Source organism: Microcaecilia unicolor, chromosome 2 (genome assembly GCF_901765095.1).
Source record: "Microcaecilia unicolor chromosome 2, aMicUni1.1, whole genome shotgun sequence".
NCBI lineage: Eukaryota > Metazoa > Chordata > Amphibia > Gymnophiona > Siphonopidae > Microcaecilia > Microcaecilia unicolor.
In genome coordinates, this window is record NC_044032.1 from 203,033,233 (window position 1) to 203,052,557 (window position 19,325).

General features: G+C 40.4%; 1 protein-coding gene across 1 annotated transcript in view; it reads right to left on the reverse strand.

The window, feature by feature from the left end:
- LRRC2 (leucine rich repeat containing 2) overlaps window positions 1–19,325 on the reverse strand; it is a 202,728-nt gene that overhangs the window by 89,560 nt on the left and 93,843 nt on the right. The window contains exon 4 of the mRNA XM_030193630.1: window positions 4,760–4,916. Coding sequence (XP_030049490.1) covers window positions 4,760–4,916 — 157 coding nt within the window. The remainder of the gene's footprint in view (window positions 1–4,759; window positions 4,917–19,325) is intronic.

Consider the following 19,325-nt stretch of genomic DNA (forward strand, 5'->3'; position numbering starts at 1 on the left):
AAAATGAAAAGCCATTAAAAACAAATGCGTTAACTTTGCAATTAGCGTGCTTTAGAAAAATAAACTGGTATAGTGTGCTTTATATGCGTGTGCACATTATACAAGCTTGGTTTTCCATAGCCAGACAATTTGAAAATTATACACATGGGAGCATTATGGACTAGATTCTATATATGGTGCTGAACAAATCGGCATGGAAAAAAACTTGCTTAGTGTTATTCTATAAACTGTGCCTAATGTTCGAATATATATAGCACCCAGACCCGCAACTAAATTTAGGCACAACCATTTATGTCAACTAAAACCTGAAGTAAATGTCTGTGCCTAATTTAGGCGCTGATTGAGCACATTCTATAACAGTGCACATAATTTTTTGAAACACTCATGACCTGCTCACACCCCCTTTTGAGATACACACATTAGAATTTATGCACACCACTTTACAGAATACACTTAGAAAGTTGCACATGTAAATTCTAATTTGTGCCAATTACTGCCAATAATTGCTTGTTAATGGCCAATTATTGGGGTATATGCATAAAAATATGGTACACATTTGTTAAAAGCATAACAATAGTAAAATGTCCAAACATAAGCATAAATACAATCACACTGTACTTTTCAGACAAAAAGGGACATTTGCAGTGTATAGTTCAGTTCATTACAGCTGTTTAGTTTAAAAAGTAAACCTAAAATTGACAGTTCTGTGAGACTGTACCCTATTGCTGCTATAGCGCACGTTCTGATATAACAGTGGTGTAGCTATGGGTGGGTCTGGATGGACACAGGCCCACCTATTCTTGGCTCAGGTCCACCCAGCGGCCGTACCCCACATCAACATCTCTCCTCCGCGGCGTCCCAGCATCTGTCCACCCATCACTGAACCCCGTCCCTCCCTGGTGTACTTTACAGGCATCCCCGGTGCAGTGATTTAATTATTGCTGCCTGCACAAGCCCTGCAGACTTCCATTGGCCAGGTCCCGCCATCGCTTTCATCATTTCCTGTCTGGCAGAACCCAGCCAATTGAAGCCTGCAGGGCCAGTGCAGGCAGCAATATTTGAATCATTGCAGGGGATGCCTGTAAAGTACACCAGGGAAGGACGGGGTTCAGCAATGGGTGGACAGATGCCAGGACACCGCGGAGGAGGAGATGTTGATGTGAGGTAGGTAAAAAACATGTAATTTTTTAATATCTCGGGGGGGGGGGGGGGGCTGTGGAGTGCATGCCATGGAAGGGCCCATCTAAATTAGCTCTGTACCCATCCAAAATACTGGGTCTGGCTATGCCACTGAGCACAAAGTAGTCCACTTTAATGATCCATAAATAAAAATTTGAAAAAATTAGGGATGGCATCAAGATATCATCTTGACCTGACATGCTGGTAACAAGCTGCTGCTTACCTTCTCTTTCTTTTAAGAGTCTGGTTTTCTTTGAAGATTTCTATGGGTCACAAGTGCAAGGTGAAGCAGTTTCCTGTAGAGTCATCCACACCAGTGTGGGGCCTGATGGACACCTTTGTGTGCCCAGGAATACCTGTAACTCCAGGAGGCTAGCTACTGGGCCTGGGGTGGAAAGGAGGCTCGCTGATCCAGTCAAAACTAGAGATTTTGTTTAGCCTGGAGACTCAAATACCACCAAGTTGACCGGGAAAAAGTGGCACTATTTCCTGTTGGAGCATGAAATAGTACAGGTTCCAGCTCTACAAGACATGCCTTTCCCAGTATTAGAAGAAACAGCTGTAGCTACACAGTTGAATCCTCAGCGTGGACTGGAATCCCTGGGGTGAAATGGGGTTAAATTCAACTTTCTGGAATGGAGAAGCTTCTTCAACCTTATCTGTGAGAAATGGGAGTGAAATAAAGACATCCCTAGTAAGGCCTGGAACCTTTAACTTTGCATCTACCTGGGATGGTCTGTTAATGTTAGCACAGTCTCTCTCCACTCAACTCAGAATGTAATGATAAATTGGCTAAAAAGTTGCAAAATGTGTAGAGGCAGGCTTCTGAAATTGTACTAACTGTGAAGGACTCTTTCAAAACTGTTTAACAATGAAGGGAAATTTTTATGAAAAATTCTATGGACATACACAGGATGTTGCAAAATCTGGAGAATGCAATATGTAAGAAAAACTTTCATGTTATGAACTTTCCATGTACTCCTAATCTCTCCCCACAAAGATTTATTGAAGAATTTTCTGATTATGACTATTAAAATTCCACCAGAGAACATTCCACCTTTGGCTAGAGTGCTCTGCCTTCTTCGGCAAGGAAAAGAGTTTCTGAGGAGCACTTATAGTCTCCTCAGATATCAATGGATAGGGTAGGTCTGACAGACTTCTTAGGGGCCCTTTTACTAAGCTGCGGAAAAAAGAGCTCTGCGCTAGCGGCGGTGGCAGTTTTTGCCACTTGCCAGGGCCCCTTTTATTGCAGAGGGTAAAAAAGCCAAAAAAAAAAAAAAGAAATGGCCATTTGTGGGGGGGGGGGGGGAGAGAACTTACCTCCACCCATTGAAGTTGCGGTAAGGACTCCTGCACTAACCCAGCGGTAACCAGGCAGCTCACAACGCTGCCCGATTACCACCAGGTAACCCTCTGTGGAAATAGTTTTAAAATATTCCCTCTAGCTCCAGAAACGGCACACGCTGGGGGTGGAACTACCGCCAACATTCGCATCGGGCCAGTGATAGTTCTGGGTTGCCGCACAGCAGGCCTGTTGTCACGCAGTAACCCTTTAGTAAAAGAGCCCCTTAGAAAGGTTTGATTCTGACGGTGGGAGGGGGTTAGTGACCACTGGGGGAGTAAGGGGAGGTCATTCCCGATTCTCTCCAGTGGTCATCTGGTCAGTTTGGGCACCTTTTTGTGCCTTGGTCGTAAGAAAAACAGGACCAGGCAAAGTCGTCCAAGTGCTCGTCAGGGACGCCCTTTTTTCCCATTATGGGTCGAGGACGTCCATGTGTTAGGCACGCCCAAGTCCCGCCTTCACTACACCTCCAACATGCCCCTGTGAACTTTGGTCGTCCCTGTGACGGAAAGCAGTTGGGGATGCCCAAAATCGGCTTTCGATTTTACTAATTTGGGCAACCCTGTGAGAAGGTCGCCCATCTTCCAATTTGTGTCGAAAGACGGGTGTCCTTCTCTTTCGCAAACGAGCCTGTTAGTGAGTCACATAAAGATAGGACTGACTTATGCAGTTCTGTTTATTCAGCTAACTTGACCAGTTGAGGGCTCTTTTTACTAAGTGGCAGTAAGTCCAACGCTGGCTTACCACTCGCTATACAGGGCTACTGTAGCAGCGCAGCGGTACTTTCCACCCCTACCGCACCGTCATTTCTGGCAGTACAAAAATGTATTTATTTTTGTAGCCCCGGAGTGTACCTGGGGGTAATCGGGCAGTGCCGCGTGCTGCCAGTTATATCTGGGTTAGCACAGGAGTCCTTACCACCACCTCAATGGGTGGCAGCAAGGGCTCCCCCCAAAATGGCCATGCGGCAAGTGCTTTAAGTGCCACATGGCCATTTACTGTAGGAAAGCGAGGCTTCCCTTTACCAGCTGCTGTAAAAGGGGGCCTTGGCACGTGTGAAAAACATGTGCCAATGCCAGCGTAGGCCCCCTTTTGCCACAGCTTGGTAAAAGGAGCCCTAAGTGCTGAATACCAGCACTTAATTGGCCAAGTGCTGACTCTGCCCTCGGAATGCCCCCAAAATAGCTGGTTTCACACTGAGCACTAACCAGACATTTTCAGCACTTAATATGACCAGTTAGCCCTGAACAAGCAATTTAAGCAGCTAGGAGCTGTTATCTGGCCGTTAAATTGCTTTGAATATCAACCTCATTATTATTATTATTTCTATTCTTAGCTTTGGCTGTTCTTTTTTGGAGGGGTTGTGTTTCATTTTTTGTGTTTCATTGCCTTTATAAAATATACATAAAGCAGATGTTCTTTTATAAAATTACTTCCACGTGTACTTCAATCCTGTAATTTGAGATCCCTATATTATAAGAGATCAATGCCTGATAAAACACTCCATTCATCCCAACATGAATTACAGTTGCCTGATCTATGTATAATCAGTCTGAGATTCTTATATTGACAGAAATGGTCCAGCCAATATTCAGCCTTGACGATTGGCATTTCTTTAGAAATACTGACCATTGTAGCTGAAATAAATCCAGATATTCAACACCAGTATCTGGGTAGCAGCCAGTGCTGAATATCTGGATTCAGTTATAGATGGCACCAATAGTAGTAATATTGAGACTGCTAGCCAAATATCAATAAGTTAAAGTTAAGACAGCATTTTTGCTATTCTAACTTCATTTGATTAATTATCTGGTTAGGATGCCTAGGTTGTCTTTTACTAAGCCACATTAGAAATATATGGGTGTCTCTAGTGTTTAACGCATGCTAATCATTAGTGCATGCCAAAAATGCTACTCTGGCTTAGTAAAACTCCCAACTCTGCCTAACCTCCTCCCCAGGACTGTCCTGCTACTATCTGGATAGGGCCAAGGGATGTCTACAGACAGTGTCACTCAATATCCACACACAGTCTTGACTAATGCAAATATTCGGATAACTTCTGAAGTTGTCAAGATATTTGCATTTGAATATTAGAATTCAGAATTTCTGCCGCTCTGTATCTTATTCCAGAGTCTGTTTTTATATAATATATGTATTTAGGAAAAAGGAAATAACACAAAACCAATGGCAAATATTTCTTTCAACCAACAAAACTTAACTGCCTAAATGTTGTCATACCTATTTCAGGTGGAAGGTGCGTGATGAGATTTTGTGACATCTCCAGTACCCTCAGTTCCTGAAACATTTCAATGTAGGAAGGAATGATAGCTATCTGGGTATTGTTTATATGCCATTCTTTCAGATGGGTCTGTTCTCTCAGTGTTTCTGGGAGTTCCTGGGGGAAAAAAAGAAGAAAGCTTGAGTTTTCTTTTCTAAAAAAAATGTATATATATATAAGTTAAGTGCCAGCTGTCCGCACATACCCAAAATATTCAATGCTGGTGCCTGGACATGGCCTAGCATTGAATACGCAGGCAAAAAGCTGGTGGTGGTTTAAAAAAAATTGCTGGCTATCAGCTGAATATTTATCTCCACATATAAATTCTGGATTTTACAAAGCTTCACAAACTAGAAGAGCCAATTAAGGAGAATAAACTTTTATGGACAATGCTATAGCTGGGTGCTTGCAATGTGCACATAACTGGCAAGAAAACTGGCCCTTATGCGTTTAAGTGCATTATGCGCTATTCTATATATTAGGGCACTAGTGCCTTAGCTTGGAAAGTTAGGCACAGTTTATAGAACAGTGCTTAAGCACAGGGGTCAAGCCCAAATTTAGACATGGTCTATAGAATAACGCTTAAGCGCAGGGGTCACACCTAAATTTAGCCATGGTTTTTAGAATAGTGCTTAAGCACAGGGGTCATGCAAAAGTTAGACACAGTTTATAGAATAGCACTTAAGCACAGGGGTCACACCTAAAGTTAGGCATGGTTTATAGAACAGAGCTTAAGCACAGGGCTCATGCCTAAAGTTAGGCACCTCCACTTGCACTAAAAAAAAATGTGGTTCAAATGCCCCCAACTAAATTTACATGCACAACTCCCTTATTCTATAATTGTGCATGTAACAGGAATCCACGCCCACACTCCACCCTAAAACACCCATGACCCTCCCATTTCCAACCCCCATTTTCTGCATGTACATGTTAATTGATTTCAGTTAGTGCCAATAATTGCTTGTTAAGCCAATTATTGGCACTAATCGGCTCACACAATTTTGTGGTGACTTTTATAGAATTAGGGGATATAAGGGGCTGTATAATTATACACCAGTGATCATCAAACATTATGGTTTTGATATAAAAACTAAGGTGGAATGCAGACGGACCAAGCTCAAAGTCCTGAATTTCAAATATGTTGGCTTCACTAGCATGAGGAAGTACCTGAAAGAAGAGCTGTTGGAGATAAGGGAAGTTGAATTATAAAGAGCTATCAATATGGAAACAGATCTTTATACAAGGGTATGAGTAAAACTAGAGGAAAAGAAAACCTCCTGTGTGGTTTTCTAAGGAAGAGCTGAAAAAAATAAAGGAAAGCAGGACAATGTTCACAAAGTACAGAACATTTGAAAAAGAGGAAGACTAAAATGAATGTCTGAGAAAGAAAGAAAGAAAGAAAGAAAGAAAGAAAGAAAGAAAGAAAGAAAGAAAGAAAGAAAGAAAGAAAGAAAGAAAGAAAGAAAGAAAGAAATCAGGATGGAAAAAGGATGGGCAGAGGGTAAGATGGATAAAGACATAAACTGAAGTGAGACAACTTTTTCAAAGCATTTTGGGGGACAGGAAAAAGGCCAAAGATGAAAGACCATTTTGTGGTGGAAAATGCTGAACAAGATGGAAAATGCTGAACAAATATTTTTGTCTGGTATTCATAGAAAAGGACACTGGAGAAGGATTGCAGATTGCTAACAAAAGTATATATTTATATTTTCAGAGTGTTTATGATCAGCTTGCCCAGCTGAAAATGGACAAAGACATGGGACCCAATGAGATACATCTGGGATCTCAGAGAGGTTCTGGCTGGTTCAGATATTTATTTAAGTACAGTTTTAAAAATCTATCATTCAAACAGAGCACTGAGGTCAGAAGGCACATGTTGCCTGTTAATTCCATCATTGAGGAAAATTCATTTTGAAGAAATTAGACAACACTCCTTTTCTTTTGGAGGGCCAGCTCTATGGAACAAATGACTAGTGCAAGTTGGGACAATTAATGATACTGCTCAGTTTTAAAAAATTATTTAAAACACATCTGTTCTGTGAAGCATTTGGAGAAAACTAGGAGAGTAGGTTGAGAATAAATTAATTTGTTGTGGAACAGATATGGGAAGTTTTAAGCAGCTGTGGAACTCTGTTTTTCTTTTATTGTTTAAATTTTATACTGATATTTTATATGAAAGGTATGTATGGGGTTTTTCGGTATCTGCCTAGGCAGTTAGGTGGAATATAAATAAACTAAGCTTTGCCTTTTTGCAGATGACAAGAAGATCTGCAGGAGAGTGGACATCTCCAAGGGAGTAGACAATATGTGAACAGATTTACAAATACTTAGTAGTTAAGCTTTAACCCTAATAAGTACAAAATTATGCATTTCAGGTGCAGAAATCCAAAGGAAATATGCATGATATGAGAGGAGTGGCTGATGTGCACAGACCAGGAGAGAGACCTCGGGCTGATAGTGTCATCTGATCTCACATTGTTGAAATGATGGACAATACGATAGAATGCTAGGTTGTATAAAGAGAGAGATAACCATCAGAAAATAAAAACTGTTCCTGTACAGGTCATTTGTGAGGACCCACCTGAAATGCTGTGTTCAGTTTGGGAAATCATATCATCTACCTTGCAACTGGATCCCAAAATGTGCTGGAAGGTGGACTCTCCCTCCTCCACTATGGGGGAAAAAGTAGGGACTAGATTTTGAGTTCTTCAATGTACTAAATAACCAAAAGCAGGACATAGTGAATGCCAAGAAGGCAAACTTGAGAGAACCCTCTGCAGATTAACATGCTATCTAGCAGCTTCTTTCCACTCATTCATCCACCCTCATCATTTGAGGGCACCTCCAGCACATCTGGAATTGTACCCAGTTGCCTCTTGGCTTCCAGGCACAACAGCAAACGAACATTACCTCAAGGATTGAGCACCAAAGTGTGCACTGAGAAATCCATTGTCTCTGGAAAAGCCTAAAGTAGCTAAATCATAATATAACAGAGAGGGCACAGAGAAACAGTCCTAACATAAAACTGCACCACTTAACTGATAATAAGCGCATACTTCATCTCATCCATAGGGAAGAGCATAATGCAAGGCCCTCTGCTCACTTGAGTCCCTTGGTGTTTTCTGAGTTCACCCACCTGTAAAGCTATAAATATTAAGGTGTTCCTTAGTCATAACTTGACATACTAAATCCAGGCCCACCCAAATACATTTACTAATCAATAGGCCCAGTAGTGTGGTCCAACAGTCTTGACTCTGTGATATTTGAGTGGGTTCCTCAGCAGTGATGTTTGCTGAGGTCTCTCTTCCCCTTGAAGTCCCTGGGTTGCTCCTCATCTTTCTGTTTCCTTAGCATCTTTCTTTCTGCTTCTCTCTTTCCTCCCCCTTTATGTCTACTGCTGCAATCAGAACATTAGTGAAATAAATCTTCTTGTCAGGCACGTCCTTTTATATATCCTACAGTTTGCGCTTACCCCCACCATTATGAGTCAGATGCCCCATGAATACTGTACCACTTCTAACAATTTAGCTCAAATCATCAAAATGCATAAACAGGTCCTTGTTCTTCATAGTAATTATTATGCATGTTTTAGTAGAATGCATCTAGGACATCTATAAATATAATGGAATATAAATACAATTAAAATGAAATGAAATTAACATACCCATTGCCATGTTTACCCAGGTGGCTATAATAACACTTATCATGCTCACGATATTTGAAGCAGTAAATGTACTAAACATTTATCATCATGTAAACAGCTTTACCACATGATAAATACCTTATTATACTTTGCTACATTGGCCCCTTTGGATTGGACCTATGTGTTACACATGAAATTGCAAAAGGTCCCATAAAGCAGTTTATGATTGTAGAACAATATACATCATTTAAGGTTTAAGTTTGTGCGAGCAATGGCCTAACAATAAAGAGAAAGAAAAAATGTCCAGATTTGCACTTAATTGTACATGGCATTAGTTTCCTATAGTAATGGTGGGCTATATTTAATTGTCCTACAATCCAACCTTAAAATGTTGTCATTTTTTTGTTAACTCTAGTGGGAGTTGAAACAAAGAGATACACTATTAACTTTTCCAATATTCAAAATTAAGAGTAAAATTATTTAGGACCTAGTTGAAAATAACCGCATAGTACAGTGGTGGATTGTTTTTTGTTAACTTAGGGGCCCTTTTACTAAGCTGCGTAGGCGCCTACACGTGCCCAACATGCGTCAATTTTGAGTTACCACCTGGCTACCATGTGGCCCTTGTGGTAATTTCATTTTTTACACCTGTCTGCTATGCACACTGGAAAATATTTTTCTTTTCTGGCTCGTGGGTGGTAATCGGCATTTTACACACGTAGACCATTACTGCCTGGTTACCGCGCGAGACCTTACCACTAGGTCAATGGCTGGTGGTAAGGTCTCAGACCCAAAATAGACGTGTGGCAATTTGCATTTTGCCGCACGTCCATTTTCGGCAAAAATTTTAAAACCCATTTTTTACAGGTGCGCTGAAAAATGATTCTGTGCACACTCAAAACACATGTCTACACTACCGCAGACCATGTTCAGCACACCTTAATGCAAGCCCATAACAAAAGACTACCAGCCTGTAACAGTATTAACACACCATCCACTAGGTGTCACTTCCACTACTGGTTATCAAAGCTGTCCTAAGCCAGTCAAGTTTTCAGGATATTCCTAATGAAAATGCATGAGAGAGATTTGCATATGAGCTAGATTCTATACATGGTTCCAAAAAAATATTGCCAAAAAAAGCACTATTGTATAAGCCACGTTTAAAGTTAAGTGCAGTTCATAGAATAGTGCTTATACCAAGGAATCATGCCTATCTTTAGGCGCAGCCGTTTGCACCGACTGAAATGTGGTGCAAATGTACGTGCCTACATTAGGTACATATCCCCATTATTCTAAAACAATGCCCCCATGCTCCTTCCATTTTTGTGACCCCCTTTTTCAAATCATACGTAAAATTTAGATGCAGATCCCATGCATAGAGTTCATTTAAGTTTAATTAGTGCCAATAATTGCTATAGGTGTCTAAGCGTGTAGTGCCAGCTGATTTTTAGCACGAGCTAAAAACGCTAGCACACCTTAGTAAAAGACCCCCAAAGTTAGGACAACCTTTTTGCTGTCCTTACTTTATGTGGTTACTTAGCCAGTTAACAGACTGAAAAATTGCTGCTAACCAGCTAAGTAGGTGCTCCATCTCGGCCCCCCAGGAATATTTAGTGGCACTAACCGGTTAAAGTGCTGCTGAATATGAGGCAAATATTTAATCAGACTGAATAAACCAAAGATAAGTATGAATCAAGTACTAAAACAGAGTAATCGTAGAATATTAACTACCAATTCTCTTATGCACACCAGTTATGAATTTTCATTTTCCCCAACTCTTTAAAAAAACAAAAACAACAAGAGAACGTGAAATGGGAATAACACCTCAGTATATATTTTATTTTCTCCTACTACTGATAAGGATCATTTGATTTTTGCTTCATTTTCTCACTGGGTGGATGTTTCGTTATGATCCATCTTCTATTTTTGTCAGTTCATGGCAGCTTAAAAAAAATAAAATGTCTGCACCGCCTGAGGGCTGATTTTAATGAGAAATCCTAGCTTTATTTGGACCTCCTGATATGCTGCACATTTTTTGTGACAAGTGAAAAACAGTATTTATGATGGAAAAATATCACCAATGCTATCCTTTATCTTTTTGTTGTCTCCCACTTTAAACTTATTTTTAAGACTTTGCTTCCAATATTGCTGTCCAGTAATGGAATGGATGAGTAACAAAGGGCACTTTCTGTGCTACTTTTTCATTCAGACATAGTTGTATTAAATTTCGACTTTAAAAGCAGTCTCTCTTTCTCATCTCTGCTTTATTACTGACACACACGCATTGCTCTCTGCCATCACCATCACTTTCCATGTTCAGTTCAGAACCTTTGTTAATAAGATTTTTTCTATTTAGAGCTTGGGATTTAATTCCTAACTCTTCTATACATGTCTTGAATAACTGCTTGTTCAACTCTTCCTTAAGTGACAAGCCACAATTCTCATTAAATCCCTTCAAGCAAGCTGAGACATTCCAGCAGTGACAAATCTCAGAAAATACAAGGAATCTTTTGGCATGAGCCCCACATTGCTGTAGCACATGCCAGTCCCACTGACTTCAATACTTATCATTCTTTTCACTCCTTCTAGGTGTAACTTATGAGTTGCCATCTGACTGAAACAGGACTAACGTAACCCATTTCAAAAGACCTCCATATCCACTTTCAGCAATAAGTGTCTATGCCAGTACTATAATTTCCTATGTGGGAGATATTAAAAAAATGTTCTTTTATATGGCAGATGAAGATACAACAACTATAATGTTGGATTTAGGTGCTTGAGACAAGCAGTTGCATCAGAATTTGCAGCATATATTTTCATACCTCTTTTGTTTATGGATTGGTCTGTTCTGGGTAACCACAGTCGCACATTGAAGAGCCTTTAATTTTCCATTTGTGCATCTTGTATGCCTATCTTCCTTGAATTGTACTGATATAATTTCAAGGCCCTCATAATTGACACAAAATATATCAAAGCCACGGACCTTCTGTGTTGAATCTGTAACAGGATGATTTGTGGAGGTTTCTGGTGAATGCTATTCAGTTTCCCAAGCTTCAACATAGTTAAATTTATACGTTGAAGGTTAAATGTGATTTTCCCAAGGGCTTTCACAATGTTAATGAAAGAGATTATGAAATGGACTTTTGGATATAGAGTTTACATTTAATTATTCAACTTTCTAAACTCAAGCTCAAGGCAAGTTACAGCAGGTAGGTCCCTACCCAGGAGTGATTACAATTGAAGTTGTAAAAGAGTGTGCCTGGCATCTGTTGAGAGATAATCATGAATGAGTCTGAGGGTAAAACATTGAGATTTTATTATTGAACAGATATGGGAATTGAAAACTAATTCTGAATCAAAAATCATGCCAAAAATCTTGAGAGTTGGCGATAATGTTGTAATAGGTTGACCCAAAATGAGAGGAGCTCAAGAAGGAAGTGAGTTTGAACCAGTGAGCCACACAGCCTGACATTTGTCAGGGTTCATGATCAACTGCTGTTCATTAAGCCAGTGGGCTACCTTAATGAGAAAGTTATTATCAAGCCACAGTAGGGCTTCCACGGCAATGGCATGTGGCAAATTGACCCTACCATGGGGCTCACGCAAGAGCCCAGCAGTAGTTCAGTCTTCCACCATTTGCTATTTCCAGTGCTAGGAACATTTTTTTTCTAGAGCCCGGTTACTGTCCTGTTAGCTCAGCAGATCTTACTGCCTCCTAAAAAGGAGGTGGTAAGAGCTCTGGAAATAAATGGCCATACCCTAATGTGCTGACTTAGCACATGGCCATTTACTTCCCCTTTGAAAAAGAAACCTTTTACCCACTGCAGTAAAAGAGGGCCTCAGTGCATGGCAGACACGAGCGCTGATGCCACCATGGGCCCCCTTCTACCACAGCTTGGTAAAAAAAAAAAAATCCTAAGTGAGGTTAAATCCACCATTTTAGGGTTAGTATAAAAAGCATCTGGATATCTTTTCAAAGGAAAATAACACCTTGAAACTATATGTGACCATCTCTGGGAAAAGGTGACTGAAGTCACCAGAAACAAAAAATGAGCTAGGGGCCTGACATCAATAAAGTTGGGACCAGGGGAAGAGGTCTACCTGATGACATTTAAAAGGATAGCCATAGTGGGCTATCAGTTTGGCTCCATATCTGATTGGAGAGGCTCAGGCAGCTTATAGGGCACTGGATGCTAATAAAGCCCTGGATTATAAGCAGGTGTGGGTTACCATCCAGGACTCACTAGGACTCTCTCCTGAACAGTATAGGAGAAAGTTCAGAGAGAGGAATTCCAAAAAGGAGAGCAACCAAGGTTGGTAGCACGGAGTCTAATGGACAGCCACACAGTGGTTGGAGCCTGAGCAGCTGAGTCCGGAGGCTATTGTAAAGCTGATCATTCTGGAGCAATTTCTAAATATTTCACACCTGGCTGCTAAGATGTGGATCACCCAACAGGGACCCAAGACTATAGGGGAAGGCACAACCCTAGCAGAACACTACTTAGAAGCCGAGGTAGTGGGGAATGGGAAACCAGGAGAATCTTCCACAAGGAAAGTTGTTTCCCCAAGGAAACCCCGGGACCCCTGAAAGTTATCTAAGGAGAAAAAGGGAAGATCCCCAGATGCAAAGTATGGAGTACCCTCTGACAAGATGAGGAAGGGAGGGTGGGAGTCCTTGGGTGGTAGCTCTCAGCCAGATAACTGGCCTCCATTGAGGTGCTCTAGTTGTGAGGAGGTAGGTCATTTTAAAAGAGAATGCCCATTGATGGAATGTTCCTTTTCAGGTATGAGTATTGGCCCCACCCAAGCTGAGGGAGGTTGGGAGCAGACCTTAAGAAGAAGGGTGAGAGTGGCTGGGTTGGATTTAGTGGCCTTACTGGACATTGGAAGCGGCCAGTCATTATTGTCAGGACACCTCACCAGAAGAATAGGTATTGGGGAAAAGAAAGGGACATTTATTGGCACAGTTCAGGTATGATGTGTCCATGGAGATATAAAACAAGAACCCACATTTGAGATAGGACTCACTTGGGAGGGAAAGACGCACCCTTTGAGAGTAGCGGTGGTGAAACGATTACCACTTCCTTTGATACTACTACTACTACTAATATTAAACATTTCTATAGCGCTACTAGACTTACGTAGCGCTGTACAAATTAACATGAAAAAGACAGTCCCTGCTCAACAGAGCCTACAATCTAAATTGGACAGACGAACAGACAGCTAGGGGTGGGGAAATTGCAGTGGTAGGGGTGATAAGTGAGGGTGTTGAGTAAGAGAGTCATGGTTAGAGTCATACTGGGCCGAGACTGGGTGGAGATGCAGGATGTGTTGACCCTGAAAGAAGGCTGGGTATCTACGGAGCAAGAGATAACCCCCTCGAGAATACTGACACATTCTAGCTAGAGAATATATTCCCATTTGCCAATCAAGGGATAACAGGAGACCAAGGGAAAACCAGGAAATTCCAAACACAGAAGAGAGGTGATAAATGGAAGTGACTGGAAATATTACTTGTCTATTTAGACTGTGCAGAATGCAGCTATACATAAATTTATGACTTTGCAAAATCTGAATATATTCCACCCGCTTTATATTGGTGACCAGTAAAATACCATAAAGAAATTAACCCCCAGATTCTATAAACTTTTGTGCCCAAATTTATCCTAGTACACAAATTGTGTATGCATGTTATAGAATAAGGGCAGTTGAACGTTCAATTTAATAATTGGTTGTTATTGGCTTAAATTGGTGCAAACTGGCACCAGCTAGTATTTCTGCACACAATTGCCCTTAGTCACTATTCTAGAAGTTATGCATGTGCCAATTCCATCATAGGGGCCATGAATATGAGAGGAGCAAGGGTGGGTCATGGCACGCCAAGGAGTTAGGCATGAAGGTTATAGAATACTAGGAGTTATGCGCCTGACTGCCAGCAGTTAGGCGTGAGCTCTTACACCAGCATTTGACACAGCATAAGTGCTCAAGCTTAAATTTAGGCATGAAACTGTGGACTTGTACTAGTCTTCTATAGTGACAATTCTGTGTGGAACAACCATTATAGAATTCATACTTAGTGTGCATCATCCCAAAATCTCAATTTTGACTTTCTTGAACCTTGTCCAAAATGTTTATGTTTAATATTTAGGGCAATGTAAATTCTGATTTGGCATTGTTGATTCAGTGCTATTAACCATTTCAAGATTGATTTATTTATTCATTTTAAACATATGGTTTACAAAGATAAATATCCTTGAGGAAATATTACAGGGCATATGATACACTTAGTTTCAAAAAATCATTTTCAAATACATACATCAGCTGACTCAAAGCTCTGAATTAGTCCACTTATTGAGACCCCAGATGTCCTAAAGAATAACCCAAGAGGAGCTGGAAATTAACAAAATTAGCAAAACAAAAATTTAGGCTTCTTATTTATACAATCCCTTTAAACTATGAGGAATGCCCAGATTTCCTCCTGGCCTTTATAAAATCAAAAAGTTGATCAACCTCATAGAAAATAAATTTCTTGTTGCCATATATTACAACACATTTGCACGGGAAGCAATTGAAACTTGGCCTGCAATAATATCACATCTTGTCTTAGTTCAAGAAACTTCTTTCTTCGCATTTGTGTCCACTTGGATACATCATTTCAAGAATTTTTAACCTTTCCTTCATTTACTAATGCTCATAAGAAACGTACTTGATCTCTTGCTTTGTCTATATCAGGGTGTGGAATGCTGTGCCTATCAAATTACATCAACAAAAAGTCTGTATGGTTTTTAGAAAGAAATTGAAGACTATCTTATTTGGTACAGCATTTTCTTAAATTAATTTATATATTTTTTGTTGCTATCTACTTTTATGAATGTTTAATTGTAACATGCCTAGAAATGGATTAATAAGCAGGGCATAAATACATTTGAATGAATGAATGAATAAGAAACAAACTGGTTTGGTTTAGATAAATATTCTCAAGATGGGCAGTGGTACAGAGCTTTACAGGATCTGTTTCTGAGTCCTAAAAGAGGCAGACAGAATTCATTTACCTATAAAAACTATTAAATGTATTTTGACTGCCATTAGAACTGCAGCTCCACCTGTCAGTGCTGCAGAAGTTAAAATGTGGTTTGAAATGGATGGCTTTACACAGGTTTTTATGCTACCTCTTGCTGGCTAGGTTCCTGGCATAAAGCTTCTGCTGTGCACTTCTCCATTCTCATACATTACTGTCTTTTCCTAATATTAGTTATACGTGACCCAAATGATCCGCCATTTTATTCCTTCCAATCATGCCCTTGGCTCATACGCCATTAAATCAGTGTCTTTGTACATTGATGCCAGTCTTCCTCCTCTGCCTGATTTTCACCTTTCTTGGTGCCTTGAATCTTTATTCCATTGTTGCTAGTGCTGCTGTACTCTTTCTGTGTTGTTTGGGGTCTTCTCCCTAAAACTGTATAGTACATAGAGGAAATGATTCCTGCACTTTCTAGTCCCCAACTACCAAGTATTCTACAGGATAACTTTTCCAATGCAAGCAAAGTTTGAGCATCCAAGTACCAGAGAAGTTCTTGAGTATTGATGCCACTTAGAATACTGACCTGCCACTGAAACCCAATGGCTAAATGTTCCCTACCTCCACTGAATACCATTGCCCACAGTTTTCACCCTCATTGCCTTGGAGCCAATGTTGGTTCTACTTTGCCCCTCGCCCTGTGCCTTGGAATATTCATGTCACTATTTCTTTATTGATTTCACATGTTCCAATTCTATTGTCCCAGAGTCTGTGTTTGGCACTTGTCAATAATAGCTCCTTTCTGACCACCTGGAGAAAGAAACGGATGAACTGTGAAGGACAGTTCTATAACTGAGTGCTCCAATCTATAAGGGAATGTAGGTGCTATAGTGCACAGCTGCAAGCAGAGTGTACATGTGACATGAGCATGGGCAGGACATAGGTGTGTCTCCTTCTTATGTGTGCACACCTTATAGAATATTCTAAGTTGTGTGCACTGCATGGTGCACTTAGGCATGCTGAATTACAACAGCCATAGACATGGCATAAGTGGGCACACCTAAGTTGAGGTGCATCAATGCCAACCTATGCTGGCATTCTATAACAGAATCTTGGCACCAAGATGCCATTATAGAATTGGCTCTCAGCACATGGCATCAAGATGCCTAATGATGTGCCAAGTCATAGAATTGTCCCCTTAGACTACATTTCAATCTTCCTTTCAATAAACGAGCCCTCAGTCCTTTCATATGCTATTTCTGGAAGTGCGACAAAAATACTGTTTATTCAATACTCATCCACAAAAAATGCAGGCAAAAAATGCAGTAATAAACCACATTTCTTCCATAGTCCAGCATCGGTTTTTAAAGCACCTGTGGTATAATAAAATTATCAGCACCAACAGAAAACATCTGCTGTGCAACAGACCAATGGGACCCGTTTCACCAGGAAATGTACGGCTTCATCAGGGTCTTAAATTATACGGGCAACCAATCTAAAAAAATAAACCAAAAAATCAAATGAATGTACATAAAAAAATAAACCATATATAGAAAATACTTTAAAGGAAAAACAAATTTGCACTACTTACTTTGTAGTTGCTGTGTATGTGGCGAAGATAAACTTACATCTAGGCCTGACGCTGCTGATGTGGATGAGTATTGAATACATTTGGACACTTCCTTTGCATCAGATTGGGAGATTTTTTTTTGTCAGTCAGGATTTGTTGTGGTCTCCTATTTTTCCTGTGTTTGTAGACAAAAATACTGTTGCCATAACATTATCATGGCCAAACATGTCTGTGGAGATGCTCAGATGTCTTCATCTATCCCTTAAACAGGTTCATTTTCCCACAAAATTCCAAGCCTGATCTCACCCTTCTGATGCTTTTTTGCCCCACACCCAGAGGATCGAGATCTTCATGCCAGTGTTAATGCTGCTTTGCTCCTCTCCACAAATCTTCATGCCATTTTCACTGCCTTTGTGTACTGTTGCTTCTGTGGCTTATTCCTTCCAGTAGGTTTTAAGCAAGTTTGATAATAAATGGATTAAGAGCTCCACCCTCACAGTGCAAAACTGCTTGCCACTTGAGTAATTCAAAATCCATAACCAAATGGTTAATTCAGCTGAACATGAACCAAACCAAATTCTTTTGCTCTGCACATCCGTACAATATAGGTTGGGAGCTGAATCATTTTGCAAAACAGTTCATTATCTCTGAGTTCATAGTTTACATAAAGCACGTTAAAATGTGAGAACATTAACACAGAGCCATCTGGAGATCCAGGTTATGTAAATCTATCTCATGAATATTCATTGTGGCTAGGGAGTTAAGATACATTGCATTCACCTATAATGGAGCAGGGCAGTGGTAGCTTTATTTCTGAATTGTGAATATTTACTTTAAACCATGGGTTCTCATCCCAGTCCTTGGGGCACACCCAGCCAGCCTGGTTTTCAGAATATCCACAATGACTGTACATGATATAGATTTCCATACATTTTCTCCATTGTAAGAAGTCTTATTACATAAATATTCACTGTGAATATCTTGAAACCCTGAGTAGCTGTGGGTGTCCCAAAGACTAGGTTGAGATCCACTGCTTTTCACGCTAGTCTAAAACTAATGTGAATTTCTCATTAAAATCAAACTAATGTTAGTCTGAAATCAGGTCTATGAGAACTTCTTGAAGGCTGTTATAAAGAAAAACTTCACAGCCTCTGTCAAAAGGTGAAGAAATTCTTTTCTCAAGTTTAATATTTGGTAAAATGTTAAATGGAAATTAAAAAAAGGTGATAAATCCATGTTCTACCGCACAGCTTGAATGAGTATATTTAAACTCTGTTTTGTATTGTACTGACAGCAATCAGTAGCTTCTTCTTAGGTTCATGTAATCTTTATTCATATAGGTTAAATGTTGCATGTGACCCATTCACCTCCTGTCTCCTTGAGCCCTACCTGGCTCCATGCATCAGCCAAAGGTACAACCTTTAACCCTATTGGTCATTTCTAGAGACCCTAACCCTTGTGGATATTCCTTGGCACCAATCCCTATAGTGAAAATAAAATTCTCCATCTTGACTCAGAAAGCAAGCCATTTCACATCCTTTCTCGCCTCCATTCCTGGAATTCACATCATGCTATTACCAAAACATTGATCAGCATCCATCTCTTCATTCACTCAATGTGCATTTATTCCTTTAGTCACTTAAAACAACAATCTAGCCAGTCAGAAAATATTCAACTGGTGTCTACTGAGAGACCCATCCTGCTTCTATAGAACCTGATCCAGTAAAGTAGGTTTCAGTTATCCACAAATAAGTTACTTGCTTAGTTATTTGTAATAAATAGTTGGAAGTTAAGAAGGTGAGTCTCTGCTTTGGATGTTGAGCTGGTTTAGCTAACTGTTTGGCAGTGCACTGGACATGCATTATGAATAGTATAATTCAATGTAGGCATTGCTATGGGGTGTCAGATACCACCCCAAAAAATGGGTTTGCCACCCCAGCCAGAACCAAACCATACAGTACGTGTAAGCTGGTCTGGTTCAGGCTGAGGTTCTGGTGGTGGCATCAGGTTTCACGGCAGTTCCTTCCTCCTTCGCAGAGCAACCAGGCTGTGCTATTCCACCCCACTCAGTTTGAACCATGGGGCTCTGTGCCTATGGAGCCCTGCATGGTTCAAACAGCATCTCTTTTAGCTGTGTGATTGAAATAGAAAATATTTGAACTGTGAAAGGCTCCATAGAGAGAGTCTCACAGTTCAAACTGAGCAGTATGGAATCCTGGCTCTTCTACAAAGGAGGAAGGAGCTGCCATCAGAATCACAGACCTACCCAGCTGAGCTTACAAGTGTTGGGCCAAG